This window comes from Larimichthys crocea, chromosome VIII (assembly GCF_000972845.2).
Source record: "Larimichthys crocea isolate SSNF chromosome VIII, L_crocea_2.0, whole genome shotgun sequence".
In the NCBI taxonomy this organism is placed as follows: Eukaryota; Metazoa; Chordata; class Actinopteri; family Sciaenidae; genus Larimichthys; species Larimichthys crocea.
This window is the reverse complement of record NC_040018.1, coordinates 2,066,468-2,082,894: the sequence shown is the minus strand read 5'-3', so window position 1 is coordinate 2,082,894 and position 16,427 is coordinate 2,066,468. Positions and strand designations below refer to the sequence as shown.

Sequence of the window (16,427 nt, the reverse complement as noted above, 5' to 3'; positions counted from 1 at the left end):
ATCCACTCAATTATGATTTTGAAAGTCTTGTCCAAAGTAAAGCGTGCCAGGATTTTCCCCCAACCATTCCAGCCAAAATAGACAAATGTCTTCTATTATTATATTCAAGCTCCATGGTGATTTAATTTACTACAATCCAGGCCACCGCTCTAGTAGTTTTCACGACATTACGATGATCAATAGCGGTTTAGAATTTAAGACGATTATTATCTGTTTTCTTTAAAGATTTTCTGTAGGCACACAAATATGAGACAACCTATTGTTCCAGGTTATTCACCATCTGCATCGGCTATTTCAGGTTTCTTTGATCAATGAATCTGCAAGAATCAAAAGGTGAAGGTGTGCTTGTCAACGTACGGAGCTGTCGTCAGACATGTGGAAAGCTCAACTCAGGGCACCTCTGGTAACAATAAAGCCATTCAGAGTTACTTCTAAAATTACCAACATCGTGAGGCAATTATCAATTTCCTGACAACCCCAGATGAAAGATGAGTCATCCAGGATGAGCGATGCAAAAACACCATTTTAAGGTTAGATTACATTCCCTGAATGTTCCTTGATGATCTAAGGGGTTTGTTTTTTTTCTGAAACAAATTTGATTTGACCAATGTAAACAGCCAGGATTAAAAATAACATTAAGAACAACACTGATAGGAAATCCAAACATAAATCTAATAGAACTATGATGAGAGCTGAACCTTTGCAGCGATTTAGACAGTTCTGAATGATGACACTGATTTTATGTTAAAACTAGTGACAGTATAAAGAGTGGACCGTGTATCCGTGACACCAACAACAGGCTTCTAAAGAGCCGTTTTGAGGCTCAGAAGATGGTGGCTCTGGCCTCCACCATGTTGGTAGTTCTGCTTCTTCTGCCTCCCGGCTAATCTAAAAATCGGCAAAGACGGAATCATCGGCAGGCCGAATGAAGCCTGGGTTCTCAAACAGGCCACTCTTCTGTCAATCAAAGCAGTAACACTGCTAATCACGAACAGGGAAATTAGCTATAGAGACCAAAACAGTTTTTTGTACCAGACTGTTTATTTCTGCTGTGAAGTTGGACATTTTAAGATGGGGGCTTATGGGATTGACTTGTTCTGTGTCAAGCCTCAAGTGTACGTTTGAGGAATTACAGTTTTTGACACTTCCATGTTGACTTCACTTCACAGCCACAGAGGTTGCTGCTTGGTAAAGATATGTTTTTTGTTTGAGTTAGCTGTTGCAAAAACTTGGAAAATGTGCCAGCAATATCTCCGTGTGAAGCTAGTCTCAGGCCATAGTTGGTGTCAGACTTTGTGTTTGGGACACAAATAGGAATATGATGATGAATGTGTTGATTTTATAGCATTAGTCACTAGAACTTTGAAGTAATTTTGGAAAATAAACAGAGAAAAGTGACTGAACTGCTCAGTGTTTCTACAGTGTTTAGTGATTTATATAAATTATCCATTTTAATTTCACAACTGTTAAATAAAGTGTAGATTAAGGCTTACCTGTTGTGCAAGTTGTAGTAAACACTGAACCCTAGTCATTTATTTCACCAGGAGTGCAGGGGGCGTAATAAGTCAGCAGAAAACTCTGACATTTACTTATCAATCCGTTTTTTGGTTTATAATAAGATAATCTACAATTTTTTGCGTGTAGTTGTCCATAGAGGAGGATAACACTGGTTAGCCTTCTTGTCTCATTGACCCCCACACCCCACCCCTGGGCCTGAATTGCCTGTCTTTTCTGGCATGCTTTTTCCATTAGCCAGAGGATATCATTCCTCTATTTGATGAGATGACATGCTGAAAGGATGAAAACATTGAATAAACAGTGCTGGCCAAATGGAGGGATAGCATGAGTTTACAGATTAGTCCTTCCCACAGGGCGGAGGGGCCTGTTTCACAATGTGCTTTCACTCAGCCCATATCTTGAGTTGCGTGAGAGATTTCCATATCTCACACACTCTTGTAAATCACAATTGAACAGTAGTAACTCAGAGAATGAACTCCAAACACGTCTGCTTTCAATTTGGGCCCAGCGGTCCTGCCAAGGCTGGGGCAGGCTCAGAGACCACCCCTTGGCGCAGATTTACTGGCCTCGTCACCATGCTCCCGTCACACTAGGACACACACCTCACACCTATACAGCTGGGGTTGGGTGAAGTGTAGCAAGGTGCGTGTGGTTAGATGAGTGGGGGGCCATTAAATGGTGTAATTTTATGCATACACAGAAACACATGTTGATTGCGTACTCAAAGATACACAAAATTGTAAATATTTTATATCACATTTTCAAAGATTTTAATAGACTATATGTTGTAATTGACTCAAGATTTTTCTGCTATACATCGTGGATTGCTGGTAAGAAATTATCACCTCTCGGGTGCTCTAAAATTCTGGCTCTCTCCGACCTTTAAAATTACACAATTCGTGCAAGCTAGACAGTTATATTCTCTTTCTACAGCCTACTGCTGGCCTTACTCAGCAATTGGACACACTAGTTCACATTAAATACTCCCCACTTTATAGTCTGTGTGATCTTGTAACAAGGAATGCGTGCATGAATCAGTTTCAGAGCTCATCAATATAATCTCTGCTGTGTGACTTTTCTGTGGTCACACCACTCATCTGTAGCACAGACTAGTATAGCTCTGGGGCCATTAGAGGACTACAGTGATGTTGTAAAAACCTGCAGAGGTTGAGGAAGGCTGTCGTTTTGAATCCAGCTCACTGTGATGCTTTGCGTGTTCTTGAAACAGACAGTGTGGGTTGCCATATGGTGGTCTTCCCCGGAGGTGATCTTGCAGTTGTGGTTTGTATTAACAGTGGGCACAGCGGTCTGTCAGGGCCTATTTGAATTATGCATATGAACGCACATATGCTAGTGTGGCAAAGGGTTATTAGGATGTGCATCAGCAGGATATGTAAACTCACTTTGAAGAGGACAACAATCAAATCAAATCAAATCAGTCACGAGTAGCTGAAGGTCATAAGAACTTTGGGAGATTTGAACAGGCAATATTTTTTATATTTTTTTTCTCATTACAACAGCAAATCTGTATCTTAAATCCCCAAGCTGAAGTGAACCTACTTGAACCATCACACCTTGACCACCTGACTGAATCAGTAGCCTTTAGCATTGGAGTTCCTCTCACTGGTGACCAAAGTGTCATTGTCAGCTCGGCCATAATATAAAATGTGTCAATTCCTACATATAAGTTTATTGAAAGGTCATGAACCGCAATGTAACTGGTCTGCATCCGACTGGGGATCTTTGTTGCATGCCAATCGAGCAGCAGCTATGTAAAAGTGCCAGAAACTGCAGTTCCTCAAACGTCCACTTGAGGCTGGCTACAGAACAAGTCAGTCTTCATAAGCCCCCATGTGAAAATGTCCAACTTCACAGCAGAAATAAACATGTTTACAGCCTGGTACAAAAAACTGTTTTGCTCTCTATAACTAATTTTGTGGTTTAGACAACTGTCCTGAGTCTGATTTTTTTTTTTTAACTCACATGTTCAAATTATATTAAGGCTTAAAGTTATGCATAATTAACAGTGTGGCTGCTTCAACTGACAGGTGGGTGCAGTTACCCAGGCATCATTCTGCCCGCCTCAGGTCTGCCGATGATCCACGTCTGTACTGATTTTTAGATTACCCAGGAGGCGGAAGAGGCAGGACTACCAACATCGCGGTACCACCGATTTTGAGCTTCAAAATGGCTCTTCAGAAACCTCTTTGTGACCTCATGCATTCTTTATACTATCAGTGGTGCCAACTCTGTCTCCCCGCATCTCCTTTTCTGTCTAAGGTATGTAATAGGGGCATAAAATGGCTGAATAATTATAACAACAACTACAAAACAGTCATGATGTAATCTTCTTGCATAGGTAGGTGTTCGCTGAGCTATCAACCGCAACCAACTGTGCTTTTATAGGCCTGAACTGAGTAAAACAGAACGAGCAGTAGACTGATCTCACTGGGAATCCAAGACTGAACTGAAGACTGTCAGAAACTGTGCTATAACTTCACAGTGTTTGAACGGTGATGTAATTGCTGTGTCCATATTGGAGTACTGATACAGTCGTTAGCAAAAACTAAATGGACTCACACCACAGTCAGTGGCTAAAAATCTTTGTACTGAAACTGAATGGAACAAAAAGTGTTTTGTAATTTTCCTGCTGTATGTTTATTCATTCATTTATTTATTTATTTATTTATTTTGGTTTGTTTTTTGCTTTTTTGATGTTTGACATGAACCCCGGTTGAGTCATCAAGGAGCCTGAGATCTGAGGCTTTGCCAGACATCCACACTTTGGCATGAATTCATACAAATTCATAGAAAATAGCCCCAGCAGCTGTCTGGTGATTGCATGTCCACCAGGACCTCACAGGGATAATGTGACATTGATCTGATTGACTCATTGACTGTTTACAAAGCAAATTCCAAAGCAATGAAAGATATCACCAAGGCATTACAATATTTAATTTCACTTTTCCAATTGTCCAGTAGTAACACCGTGATGGAATCATGGATCGCTTGGCAACTCTTGGGCTGCGCTACAACCACAACAATTGTACGACTATAAAAAAAAAGGAGGCTGGTAGAATAAACATAGCTCTGTGGTCAGGAGGAACCACACACCAAGGCCTTGTGGGACGTGAGGAGACCTCGTTAAAGCGCCCTGAATAATGTGAGATTATATAAACCGCCTTTAGTGATCCACAGGCAACCTGTAGCTAACTCCACCATGCAGACATGTAGAGGTTTCACATAGATGTTTGTTAACACGTTTCAGGAAATATCTAAAACTAATGATTGATTCCTCCATATTTGACTGTACTACATAAAGACAGCCAGTAATAAAAACAAACTCACGCTCTGTCGGCGTGGCCATTAAGGGATGGGAGTCTCACATGAAAAAGCATGACAGAATTTTCTGAGAACCTGAATAATCAGCTTACATTGGAGTTAAGTAGGAACAGAGGGTGGTGGACTCGTGTTTGCTTTCCATTTTCAGCTCTGGCACAGATTCAGGCCACCTTGAAGAATCTGAAAACCATTATCCAGGACCGTTGGTCAAAAGTGCAGACTGTATAGGATATCACGGCACTGTGCCTGACAGAGAGACAGAGTGGTGAGGATGAAGATTGAAGCAGGGGGGGAGCAGAGAGGAGAGTTGGAAAGGGAGGTATCATGGATGAGATATCGTGCGAGAGGGGGAGAAATTGAGACTAACAGAAGTTCAACACGCCTTCCTGCATAGACATCTCAATTACAGCCAACTCGCCGTGCCATTCATGTGGATGTGTTTGGTTTCACAGAAACAAAAGCATCCTCACAAAATGATGTAATTCAGAGCGGCCATTTGTCCATCTGAAGTTACCTTCATGGTTGTCTGACACACCACCTTTTGCATGCAACAGAAGATTAGGCTTAGACAGGCCTGCAGACAGGCTTTTCCTCCCCATTGTCTTCTCCACACGCATCCACTGAACATACATAAAGAGAGGTCACGCACATGAAGACAGCATCAATTGCTCTCTCATATGGCTCTGAGCGAGCTGCTGACTGATGCCTCTTAAAAGGAACAAGCAATAAAGATATGTGTGTGTAAAGGGACTGTTGTGTGCTTCTTTAATGTGTGTTGTAGTTTGTTTGGCTTCATAGAAGTGTTTATCTGTGCATGACTGTTTCTGGGAAACAGATCTAATGGTGTCATTGTGACCTTGTCAAACAGCAGATCCCTCTGCTGGAGAGCTCTACCTTTGTTTTTAGATGTTTCTTTACCTATTAATCTTAAATAGTTACTTAGTTTAAATTAGTGAAAATGAAGAATGTGAGGGAGCAAAACTGATGGCTACACTTCCTTTTTTGAATTAATGGCTTAAGAAAGTATTACAGCTTCACATTATATACGCACGTCTGACATCTTGTACCTGTTTCTACAAGACCCCAGCTGGGAAAAAAAAGGCGCAATGGTGAATAAGAAAGAAAAGTAGATTAGGTTGAGGGAATGACTCACATCGGAGTATATAAACTCAACCCTCACGCATATCTTTCGTTAGCCTTTCTCTTTATTTGGATCCCCATTAGCTTCCACCGAGTGGTTGCTAGTCTACCCACATAAAATAGCGATACAAATTTAAATAAACAGCAATTTGAACCGCAAATTGAAACAAGAAAAACAAACAAAAAAATAATGTGATGTAAATGAAAGACCAAAGAGGAAAATTGCACATGGAAAACAAAAACATGCTGTTGAAAAACCCCAAATAATAACTAAAACAGCTAACTGACCTTTTTTATGTTGGCTGACGGCATATTTCTGAGAAACATATTTGTTTGTGGACATGGCACCGACCACATGAACTCGCTTGCTTGTATTACGGGTGTTTTAACAAAACAAACATCTACAAACAAGCGTGATACATTATACCAAATTGCATAATTAGCTAATGGCCATTTGGGCATAATTAAAGTAAAAGATACAATACATGTACAATATTCCAGTACCACAGGGAATTTTGTTTAAAACGTCAAAATGGAGTTGAAATACAGGACGTTTCTGCGCAGATGTAAACATGGCAGAGTAATTTGTGCAAAAATATAGAATACAGCATCAGACTGGTATGCTGATCAAAGAGTAAATCATACAGTTCAACGCTGGTCAAATTAGTCTTGTCTCTTTTTGTTAGCTTTAATAATTGATTATTTCTGACTGTTTCTAATTTTAGTTGGAATCCTTCTGAAATCCTCTGATAGGCAAGGATATTGTCCAAGTATTCTCCAAGGAGGAGGAAATGAGTTGACGAGCTGATTTTTAAAAGGCAAATTATCCCCCATTAATGATAGAGAGAGTGGGGCGATATCTTTTAAAATATTAGATCATTAAATGAGATCATCTTAAAGTAATTATCTCTTGACAGCAATCACGACAGATCCTCAGCAGTTTACCTCCGGCTCTCACGCTAGCACACTGATTTCATTTAAAGCCTCTTCTTCTAAAAGGATTCTTGTTTATAGACACTTTGACAATAATAGACTTTCATCATGTTGTGCTGCATTAGAGAACAAACAGGTATAAAAGGGGAAGGAACTGAGCAAATGATGTAACCCAATCAAGGGATTAAACGCCGTAACTTCACAGTACATTTGACAAGTGATGATTCTCTAATTCCCCCCCAAAAAAGCAAGTGCAGAGCAGCCTCCAATATGTTTTCATCCTCTTTTTTTTTTTCTTTTCTTTTTTTTCATAGTCTGACCACCTGCAACTTGCATATGTCATGCTAGTGCCAGTTAAGACATAAAGTAAATGAAAGCCAGACCTGTGCTTTGGGGTCTAGTCAGTTGTAAGGGGGACGTGTAATGGGAAAGCTGCACACACCCTCTGCACTGTACACAACAGTCATTAGGCAACCCATCTGCTCAATGCTTGCATGCTAAGCTGTAATTTTCAGGCTCTGGTGTGTGTGTCTGTGTTTCTGTGTGTGTGCGCATGTGTGTGTGTGTGTGTGTGTGTGTGTGTGTGTGTGTGTGTGTGTGTGTGTGTGAGAGAGAGAGAGAGAGAGAGATGCCAGTGGTGGCAGGCTCAGTGCAGAAGAGATTCTTGTGCATGTGTATCTATTGTGTGTGTATGTCTGCTATTATCTGGATGTCATCATAACCACAGAAATCAGGGCCTGATAGTATCTTCCCCACCCCCCTGCTTCTATCCCCAGCCTTAGTCACGAGAGCCGAGGGTCTCCTTTGACCACACGCACACACACGCTGATACTGACACATAGACACTGCATCATGCTTCCACATTTTGTAGGTAAACATCTCCAGATTGGTGCAGCGGGATGGAATTCCCGCCGTTGTGGGAAATGTGCCCACAACCATTTGTAAACCCTCTCCTCCGCCGCCTTCTAACTCTTTACAGATTGTAAAGCTCTGGATTTCTATAGTAGGTTACTCCACTGAGGTTCCTGACCTCTCTTTCTGCGGGGTCATGACAGGCCAAAAAAAAAAAAAAAGTGCAATCACACAAAACACGATATATTTATTTTTCTCAGAGCTGAAACCTCAGGTTTGGTCCTATTCATTACCATGGTATTTTGAGAACGTACACACACTGCACTATAGCCTATTGCTTCTGTGTAAATATGTGGTCAGCAGACTTCAACATAACACAGACAGTTTACATGTAGACAACACTGTGAATGATATAGATTTACTGTATTGTGTTGTATGTTATGCATTAAGCCCATGAGTTTACTCCAGGGGGAAAGTGTTTTGCCTGTTTCCCCTTTACAAGCATCAGAGTCTACAATCACATAGAAGCATTGGCAGTCAGCCAGCCTTTACTCTGGTCATGGCTAAACCTGAGCCATATGCCTCGTCTAAATCAGTAATAGATTGTGATATGTGCAATAACATTTGTTTTATAATACTTAGCACAAATCTTATGCTCATAAATATATTGTGGCAACCGAGTTTCAGTTCATAAAAACATCTGCACGCAAAGTGTCATCCAATGCACTGCTGGCCCTGGTATCCTAAAGCTCCTGCTCCAACTTGTGCCACACATCTAGGCTTTTATCTCAGGTTCAGCAGGACATGACTCAAAGGGAACCACAAAAGAAGAAAATGCTGATCGCTTAACTGCTATTTGTCCCTCTTATTTCCCTCCTTCATTCAAATGCCTGAAGCATGTTAACCGCACTGTCATCTGTGGTAGTTTATGCATGCATTGCGGGCACAGGGAACACAGATGTAGTTTGAAAAAGATGTTTGATCGTTTGATTTATGGTGATCTGCGATGACTGGACTTATTTCTGTGAGTTGGTTCACTCACTTGTTGTTGTTACTTCACTTGCAGCAGCAGAGTGCAAACACACACAGTATATGTGTGTGCGTGTGTGTGTGTGTGTGTGTGTGACCTCTGCGGCAGCTCCTTGTACGAGAAGAGATTTCATCAAGTGTGGGAAATGGAAGGTCACTGTGGATCATCCGTCTCTGGGGAGATTGTGCAACAGGACCAGACACAACTTAAATCCAAACACTGATGCACCGACCAACACGTGTGTGTGCCAACAGGCGGTCAGACAGACATATAAATGGACACTTGATGCCTCAAATGTAAACAAGGTCTAAAGCCAGTGAATGGCCATCAATTGACACTGTGATCAAGATGTTTTTCTTCCACTTAAATACCCTCTGCCTTTCCTAGAACTGTAATTTGTTGCCATTTAGCATTGAGGGCACTTAGAGACAGATAAGGTACATCAAAGTAATCTCTCAGTGAGGACCCTGGTTCCATGCAGTGGAAAGTTACTACAGTATGTGTGTCTGACTGTGGAAAATCTCACATGCCTCCCTGGTTATAGACCACTGGTCTTAGCTCACAATATGGGCGACTCACTAGAAGAGGAATAAACAAAGTAGATCCTAATGGATAAGTGTGGGAGCTTTTATTTGATCTTGGGGATGCTCAGACTTTAGTCTCAAGAGCCTTCTCTGCCACATATACAGCGAACATTCAGTCACTATATGTATATGTATATATGTTACTGAATTGTGAGCTGTGGTTCTGCTCCAAGAAGCAACAAAAATCAGCTTTTTCTGATCGTTTTCAGCTTGAAAGGCCCAAGGACAATTTAGCAACATACAAAGTTGTGTACAATTTTGTTCAAGAAACAAAAGGTTGCATCATCTATTGCAAAACTAACGCAGGTTGAATCCAGGATAAATATTATGTCTAGGGATTTCTGCAATAGCTCAACTGTGTTTTACGGACATGAAGTGGTGGATCACATAGAAGGAATTACTCGCTGATCTTAATCCAAACATGTATCGATATTCAGTATTCAGTAGGGAAACATTGGTTATATCAATAGTGCTGCTGGTAATAGTGTTGTGTCGTCTTATTTACAGTATTTATCCCACAATGTGAAACTGAAATGCAACACATGGTGCATTACAGAGAGCCAAGTTAATTGGGATTGTGCTCAAATTGACAAACTAGAAACAATCACAAATATATGGAAACATACCATAAATAACCATTAGTCTCTATACACGTGGGAAATGCACGTAACACATCAATCATGTTGTTTTCATTCCAAAAACTTCATCATACAGGAAAAAAACTGCAAGAAGTTTTTGCACCTGCAGCATTATAGCCTGTTGTTATCTTCTTTTCCAGGGAGTCACACTTAGGTCAGACTGTAGGTTAAAATCATGACAGAAATCAGAAAGAAATGGCAAATTACAGACAGAAAATCAAAGTACAAGCTGAAATTTGCATGAGGAGAAAGAGACCACGGAAAGGATAACAACCCGTCAATATGGGGCATGCTGTGAGCTTCCAGAAATAGGTATGGTATTTGATCTATATTTACAGTATGAAGAAGCTAAAGACACATGCAAGCCTTTCAACAGGAGCAGAGTTATGTGCAACCGGAGGTTTTATTACTCCACTTCTGACAAGCACTTTCACAGCTGTGGCTCCTCTGAGCTTGGCTGTCAGCTAAGGGCATAAATCACTCTGCTTACTCTGACAGGTGAGCACAGTGACAACGGAAGGTGAGTTCATCACAACGGACTCTATAAACTAGCATCCCGTCTGCCACAGAATTTCACACTGTCTCATGTTAATGAAGCCATCTAAAGGGTCACTCATCTTCTGTCAGACTGGTGCTGAATGTGGTCCTGTTGCTTTTGCATGAAAGTGAAGTTGGAAAGCACCAATCCCAGAGCCTCAGCCTTGGCATTTGGAAAATGTAAGGGCATCTAAATATACTCAGTTTCTAAAGCAAACTCACAGGGATGAGTGCACCAAAAGAGACAATGCGTATTTCACATCCCCCGTCCTGGCCTACACTCTGCATCCTGACCTAAAATCTGGACTTGCTTTTGTGCCGCATCTGTTTTTGTTTTCATGTGCAAAAGAGAATAATAAAAACAGGGTATCTTAGAGCATTGTCTGCGGGATAAGTCACATGAGCAAGTTTGGGTGGGATACACTGGTGTTCAGGGAAAGCTTTGGCTGGTTGGACTTTGTAACATGTTTGCAGTTATGAAACAACAACTCTTTCCACTTCCCATGTAGTCGAACAAGTTAAATCATGAACTGTCTAATTGTGTAGGGAGAATTGCTCTGCAATTCGAAAAGTTTAAAGAATTTTAGTAGCAGAGACCACAGATATGTCTGACTTCCCATTTGTTGTATTTCTTTAATGAATGTTGACTGCGGAATCATTCTTAAAGGATTAGTTCAACTCAATAAGAAACTTTTATTTTGAGTCTTGTTGTCACTGTTGTCACCGTCCAAGTCCCCCAAGTCCCAGATGTTTTTACACTTAGGTTTACCAGGATGCAAACTGAGCTGAAATGGACAGGTTGAGCCCAAACCACAATGCAGTGGCCCAGATGAATTCATCACACCTAGTTTTGTTTGAAATTCCCCCCTGCCCTCCCCTCCTGCACCCTTCATACCCCACTCAAAGCACATACCACACACATACCACATATGCTAGCGTGTGATGCAGAAAGGCTTTCGTGTGGACTTGGCCTGCCGTGGCTGTTTCAGCTCTTGGAAGTTGGATTTCATCTGTAATAACAGCCCCGGTTGATGAAAGTTGTTGCATAAAATTGAGACACGCTTCTACATACCTTGTAAAAATGAAAACAGCAACAAAAAAAATAAAAAATAGAAAGAGAAAAAAACAAACCGGCTTGTCACGCATCTTGCACAAGTTGAGAAGTGAGAGCAGCTACGGTGATGACCTCAGGGTGAGTTGTACAAGTTTGGCAGCTGTGCAAGTTGTCAGGACATTTAACAGTTTGTGCCTATAGAGGCCCACATGATTAAGCAGGTGTGTATATTAGACCATATATATATACACAATATATATATATATATATACTGAATAAACAGTATGTGTGACTGCATGCGTTTGTGTGCATGTATGAGTAATGATCTACAAAGGAGTTGGCAGCAGTACAACAATGGTTAGCACCCTTGTGTGAGCACTTAGGTGGTGAGAGCCATTTGTGTATAGAGTATACAAGCATGCAGCCTGCTGCGAGAGGTACACAGGCTTTTGCTGCCAGATGCCATGCTGGAGATATATTAAAGACTCTTGTCTCATGTTTAAGGACCTGTCAGAAATGAGATTATATGAACTCTATTAAGGTTATTAGGTTCGGCATAAAACAGTTTTTGGCAACCAAAAATTAAACGGATTATAAAACCCAGTGTATACATTGACGCCAAGGGTACTATTTTTATCAAATGAATCATCAAAGATTATCGGAAAGGAGCGACGGCTGCACAGAGATGTTTATAATACCACACTTTTGGATCTCTAAATAAGGTTAGCAGATTTACATGGCAAGGTTACACACGTTGAACTTGTGTTTATCACACCATCGCCCTGACTCAGTCAGATAAATAAAGGTCTTTGGCACTAAGTTGGTGCCTGAGATTGAGTTGTATTAAGCTCATGCTGGGAGGGTCCTCCTTTGCCCTTCATGTACTTAAGCAGCATCTTCCCACCATAGCTGGGAAACGCACTCTCTAGAGGTTGTGCTGACCAGCCAGTCTGTGGCGATAACACTGTATTTGAAGTATGTGAAGAAGCCTCATGGTGTATAATTTGAGGAGGTTGTGTGGGCGTTGTGATGACAAATCAGGGTGTACTAGCACCCATGTGTCTTTTGTCTCAGACCCACAGCTCTCCTGGCGTTGTTGATTTTCCTGTAGAAACTCGCTTTCTCATTCATTAAGTCTTTGTGTTGATGCAAACCCAGTGCAATTAATGAAATGCTGACAGACTACACACACACACACACACACCACTGCTGGAATAGTGCATCTCACACATGCAACAAATGGATGTGCACGTACTGTATCGTGTCTCCACACTGTGTTTTGCGGCACCACCTCGGTATTGATACACAGCAATTGGAATATTTTGATTGATATGTGAAACCAGCAGACAGCCGCAGCGCGGCTTTATGTAAGAGATGCAATAACTCTGACGTGAAAGGTAATATGGCTACAGAAAAAGTTCACCGTCTGTGACACATTTGTACACACATACTCGCACAAGTAATATTACTCTGGAGGCTCTTAATGCTCTTAAAGTTATAACTCAGTCTGTGAATACATTCTTCCCTCTAGTATTGGTGTTGGTGATTCATGACTGGATTTTGTAAATATTATGGCCAAACTGACTGCGTAGGATGATGAACTTGAGTTTTTCACCCACAATCATCATTTAAAAAAAAATTAAATAAACTTATGACACATAACTTGATGACACACAAGCTGATTGCGTAAATTTTCGGGAATAGGACGGTCATTTCTTTGGTAATGAAATCTATTTTACAGGGTTCAATGTGGAATGACCCTGAATGAAGCAGAGGGGCCAGAGACGGATATGATGCTGCCAGTAGTCTCTCTGTGTGGCAGCCAAAAGAACAGACATGAAATCCATTTGACATGAACCTGATTCACATGGGATGACTGAAATTTGACACGCACAACTGGATTTCATGGGATATTTGGAAATAATTTGAAATACTTTTGCCTTAAAAATTTATGATCATTGTTTTATACTATACATTTCAGAGGGGAATACTGTACTATTTATCCAACAGGTATATCGACCAGTTGAATGAGTTCGATAGTTGGATTAAGATTTTTAATGCAAAACTTCACTTAGTTATAGATCAAAAAAGTCCAACAATATATAAAATGTTGAAAAGCTACAAGCTTAAAAGATGTATTTTCTTAAGTATGCGTTTGGAGAACTTTCTTCACCACTGGATATTTGATATAAGTAAAAAATCTTTTTTTCCCCCCCCTTTCACACCACCAATGGTTCAAATGAACCTGGTGAACTTATGGGATACATTACGTGTGTGTGTGTTTGTGTGTGTCTGTGTGGTTACTTCTGCTTGGTTACAGTTTGTGATCCTCCACAGTTTACGTGTCAGTTGATATCAATACAAAACAAACAAAAAACAATAGAAGAATAAATATTATGAGTAAAATGTGTAATTAAAAGTAGAGTTCTTATTGTGGAGCAGAAAGGCTGCTGTCAGTATCATTATTATTGGATTTACTACTGGATCATGATCATAGATGCATAATGTAGTTTAATTTGCAACAATGCATACTATTTTATAAACATGTTTGCATAGTTTAGATGTTCTTTCATGCTGAATTTAGACATCTGGTAACTCCCTAAGGGTGTCAGATGAATGTAATGGAGTACAAAATACAGAATAAAGCAGCATCAAATGGAAACCCATGTAAAGTGCTTCAAAACTGTGCTTTGGTACGGATGATATCGATACAAAACAAACAATAAAGCAACAAAATACTATCAAAAAATAAACGTTATTAGTACAATGTGTAATCAGAAGCAGAGTTATTATTGTGCAGCAAAATCAGCTGTCAGTATCATATTTTTTTGGCTTTATTATTGGACTTTGATTACACATGCATGTTTTATTTGCAACAATGCATGCAATTTTTACAGACGTATGTTTGTCAGTTTTTTTGCATGTGCATTCTGAATCTAGAAATCTCCCTGTAGGTGTCAGATGAATGTATCAAAGTATAAAATAATACAGAATAAAGCAGCATCAAATGGAAATACACATGTAAAAGTGCCTCAAAACTGTGCTTCGGTACAGATGACATCGATACAAAACAAACAATAAAGCAACAAAATACTAACAAAAAATAAACGTTATTAGTACAATGTGTAATCAGAAGCAGAGTTATTATTGTGCAGCAAAATCTGCTGTCAGTATCATATTTTTTTGGCTTTATTATTGGACTTTGATTACACCTGCATGTTTTATTTGCAACAATGCATGCAATTTTTACAGACGTATGTTTGTCAGTTTTTTTGCATGTGCATTCTGAATCTAGAAATCTCCCTGAAGGTGTCAGATGAATGTATCAAAGTATAAAATAATACAGAATAAAGCAGCATCAAATGGAAATACACATGTAAAAGTGCCTCAAAACTGTGCTTCGGTACAGATGACATCGATACAAAACAAACAATAAAGCAACAAAATACTAACAAAAAATAAATGTTATTAGTACAATGTGTAATCAGAAGCAGAGTTATTATTGTGCAGCAAAATCTGCTGTCAGTATCATATTTTTTTGGCTTTATTATTGGACTTTGATTACACCTGCATGTTTTATTTGCAACAATGCATGCAATTTTTTACAGACGTATGTTTGTCAGTTTTTTTGCATGTGCATTCTGAATCTAGAAATCTCCCTGAAGGTGTCAGATGAATGTATCGAAGTATAAAATAATACAGAATAAAGCAGCATCAAATGGAAATACACATGTAAAAGTGCCTCACAACTGTGCTTCGGTACAGATGACATCGATACAAAACAAACAATAAAGCAACAAAATACTAACAAAAAATAAATTTTATTAGTACAATGTGTAATCAGAAACAGAGTTATTATTGTGCAGCAAAATCTGCTGTCAGTATCATATTTTGGGCTTTATTTTTGGCTTTATTATTGGATTTTGATTACACATGCATGTTTTATTTGCATCAATGCATACTATTTTTACAAACTTATGTTTGTATGTTTTTTTTGCATGTGCATTCTGAATCTAGAAATCTCCCTGAAGGTGTCAGATGAATGTAACGGAGTACAAAATACAGAATAAAGCAGCATCAAATGGAAATACACATGTAAAAGTGCCTCAAAACAAAATACTAACAAAAAATAAATGTTATTAGTACAATGTGTAATCAGAAGCAGAGTTATTATTGTGCAGCAAAATCAGCTGTCAGTATCATATTTTTTGGCTTTATTAATGGATTTTGATTAAAGATGCATGTTTAATTTGCAACAATGCATACTATTTTTACAGACTTGTGTTTGTATGTTTTTTTGCATGTGCATTCTGAATCTAGAAATCTCCCTGTAGGTGTCAGATGAACGTATCGAAGTATAAAATACAGAATAAAGCAGCATCAAATGGAAATACACATGTAAACTGTGCTTTAGTGCAGTGCTTGAGTAAATGTACAGTTACTTTTGACCACCACACTTAATATACTTATATATATTTAAAAAATCCGGTCCTGTTTGAAGGTTTTACACGGTAAACAACAGTGTTTGTTGTGTCTGAGGTGATCCAACAGCCCCATCTATGGACCGAGCCGAGCTGCTGCCGCTTCACGCCAACCTCCCCCCGGACACACTTCACCTCACCGCCGCTCCAAAACACAGCACAGGCCGGGCTAGTGTCTGTCTCTGTTATACGAGCGAGGAAGAGCGTCAAGATGTCTGACATGGAGGACGATTTCATGTGCGATGATGAAGAAGATTACGACCTGGTGACTTGCGGCATAAATATTATTTCCCCGTTTGCGCGTTTTGTTTTTAACCG

General features: G+C 39.7%; 1 protein-coding gene across 2 annotated transcripts in view; it reads left to right on the top strand.

Annotated features, from left to right (window-relative positions):
• cops2 (COP9 signalosome subunit 2) overlaps positions 1-16,427 on the top strand; it is a 58,974-nt gene that overhangs the window by 35,345 nt on the left and 7,202 nt on the right. Inside the window, exon 1 of one of the 2 annotated variants that reach the window (XM_010732591.3) lies at positions 16,188-16,374. The exons of the other annotated variant lie outside the window; for it this stretch is intronic. Coding sequence (XP_010730893.1) covers positions 16,321-16,374 — 54 coding nt within the window. The 5' untranslated portion in view covers positions 16,188-16,320. Of the gene's footprint in view, positions 1-16,187; positions 16,375-16,427 lie in introns of those variants that run through there. 2 annotated transcript variants of the gene reach the window in all.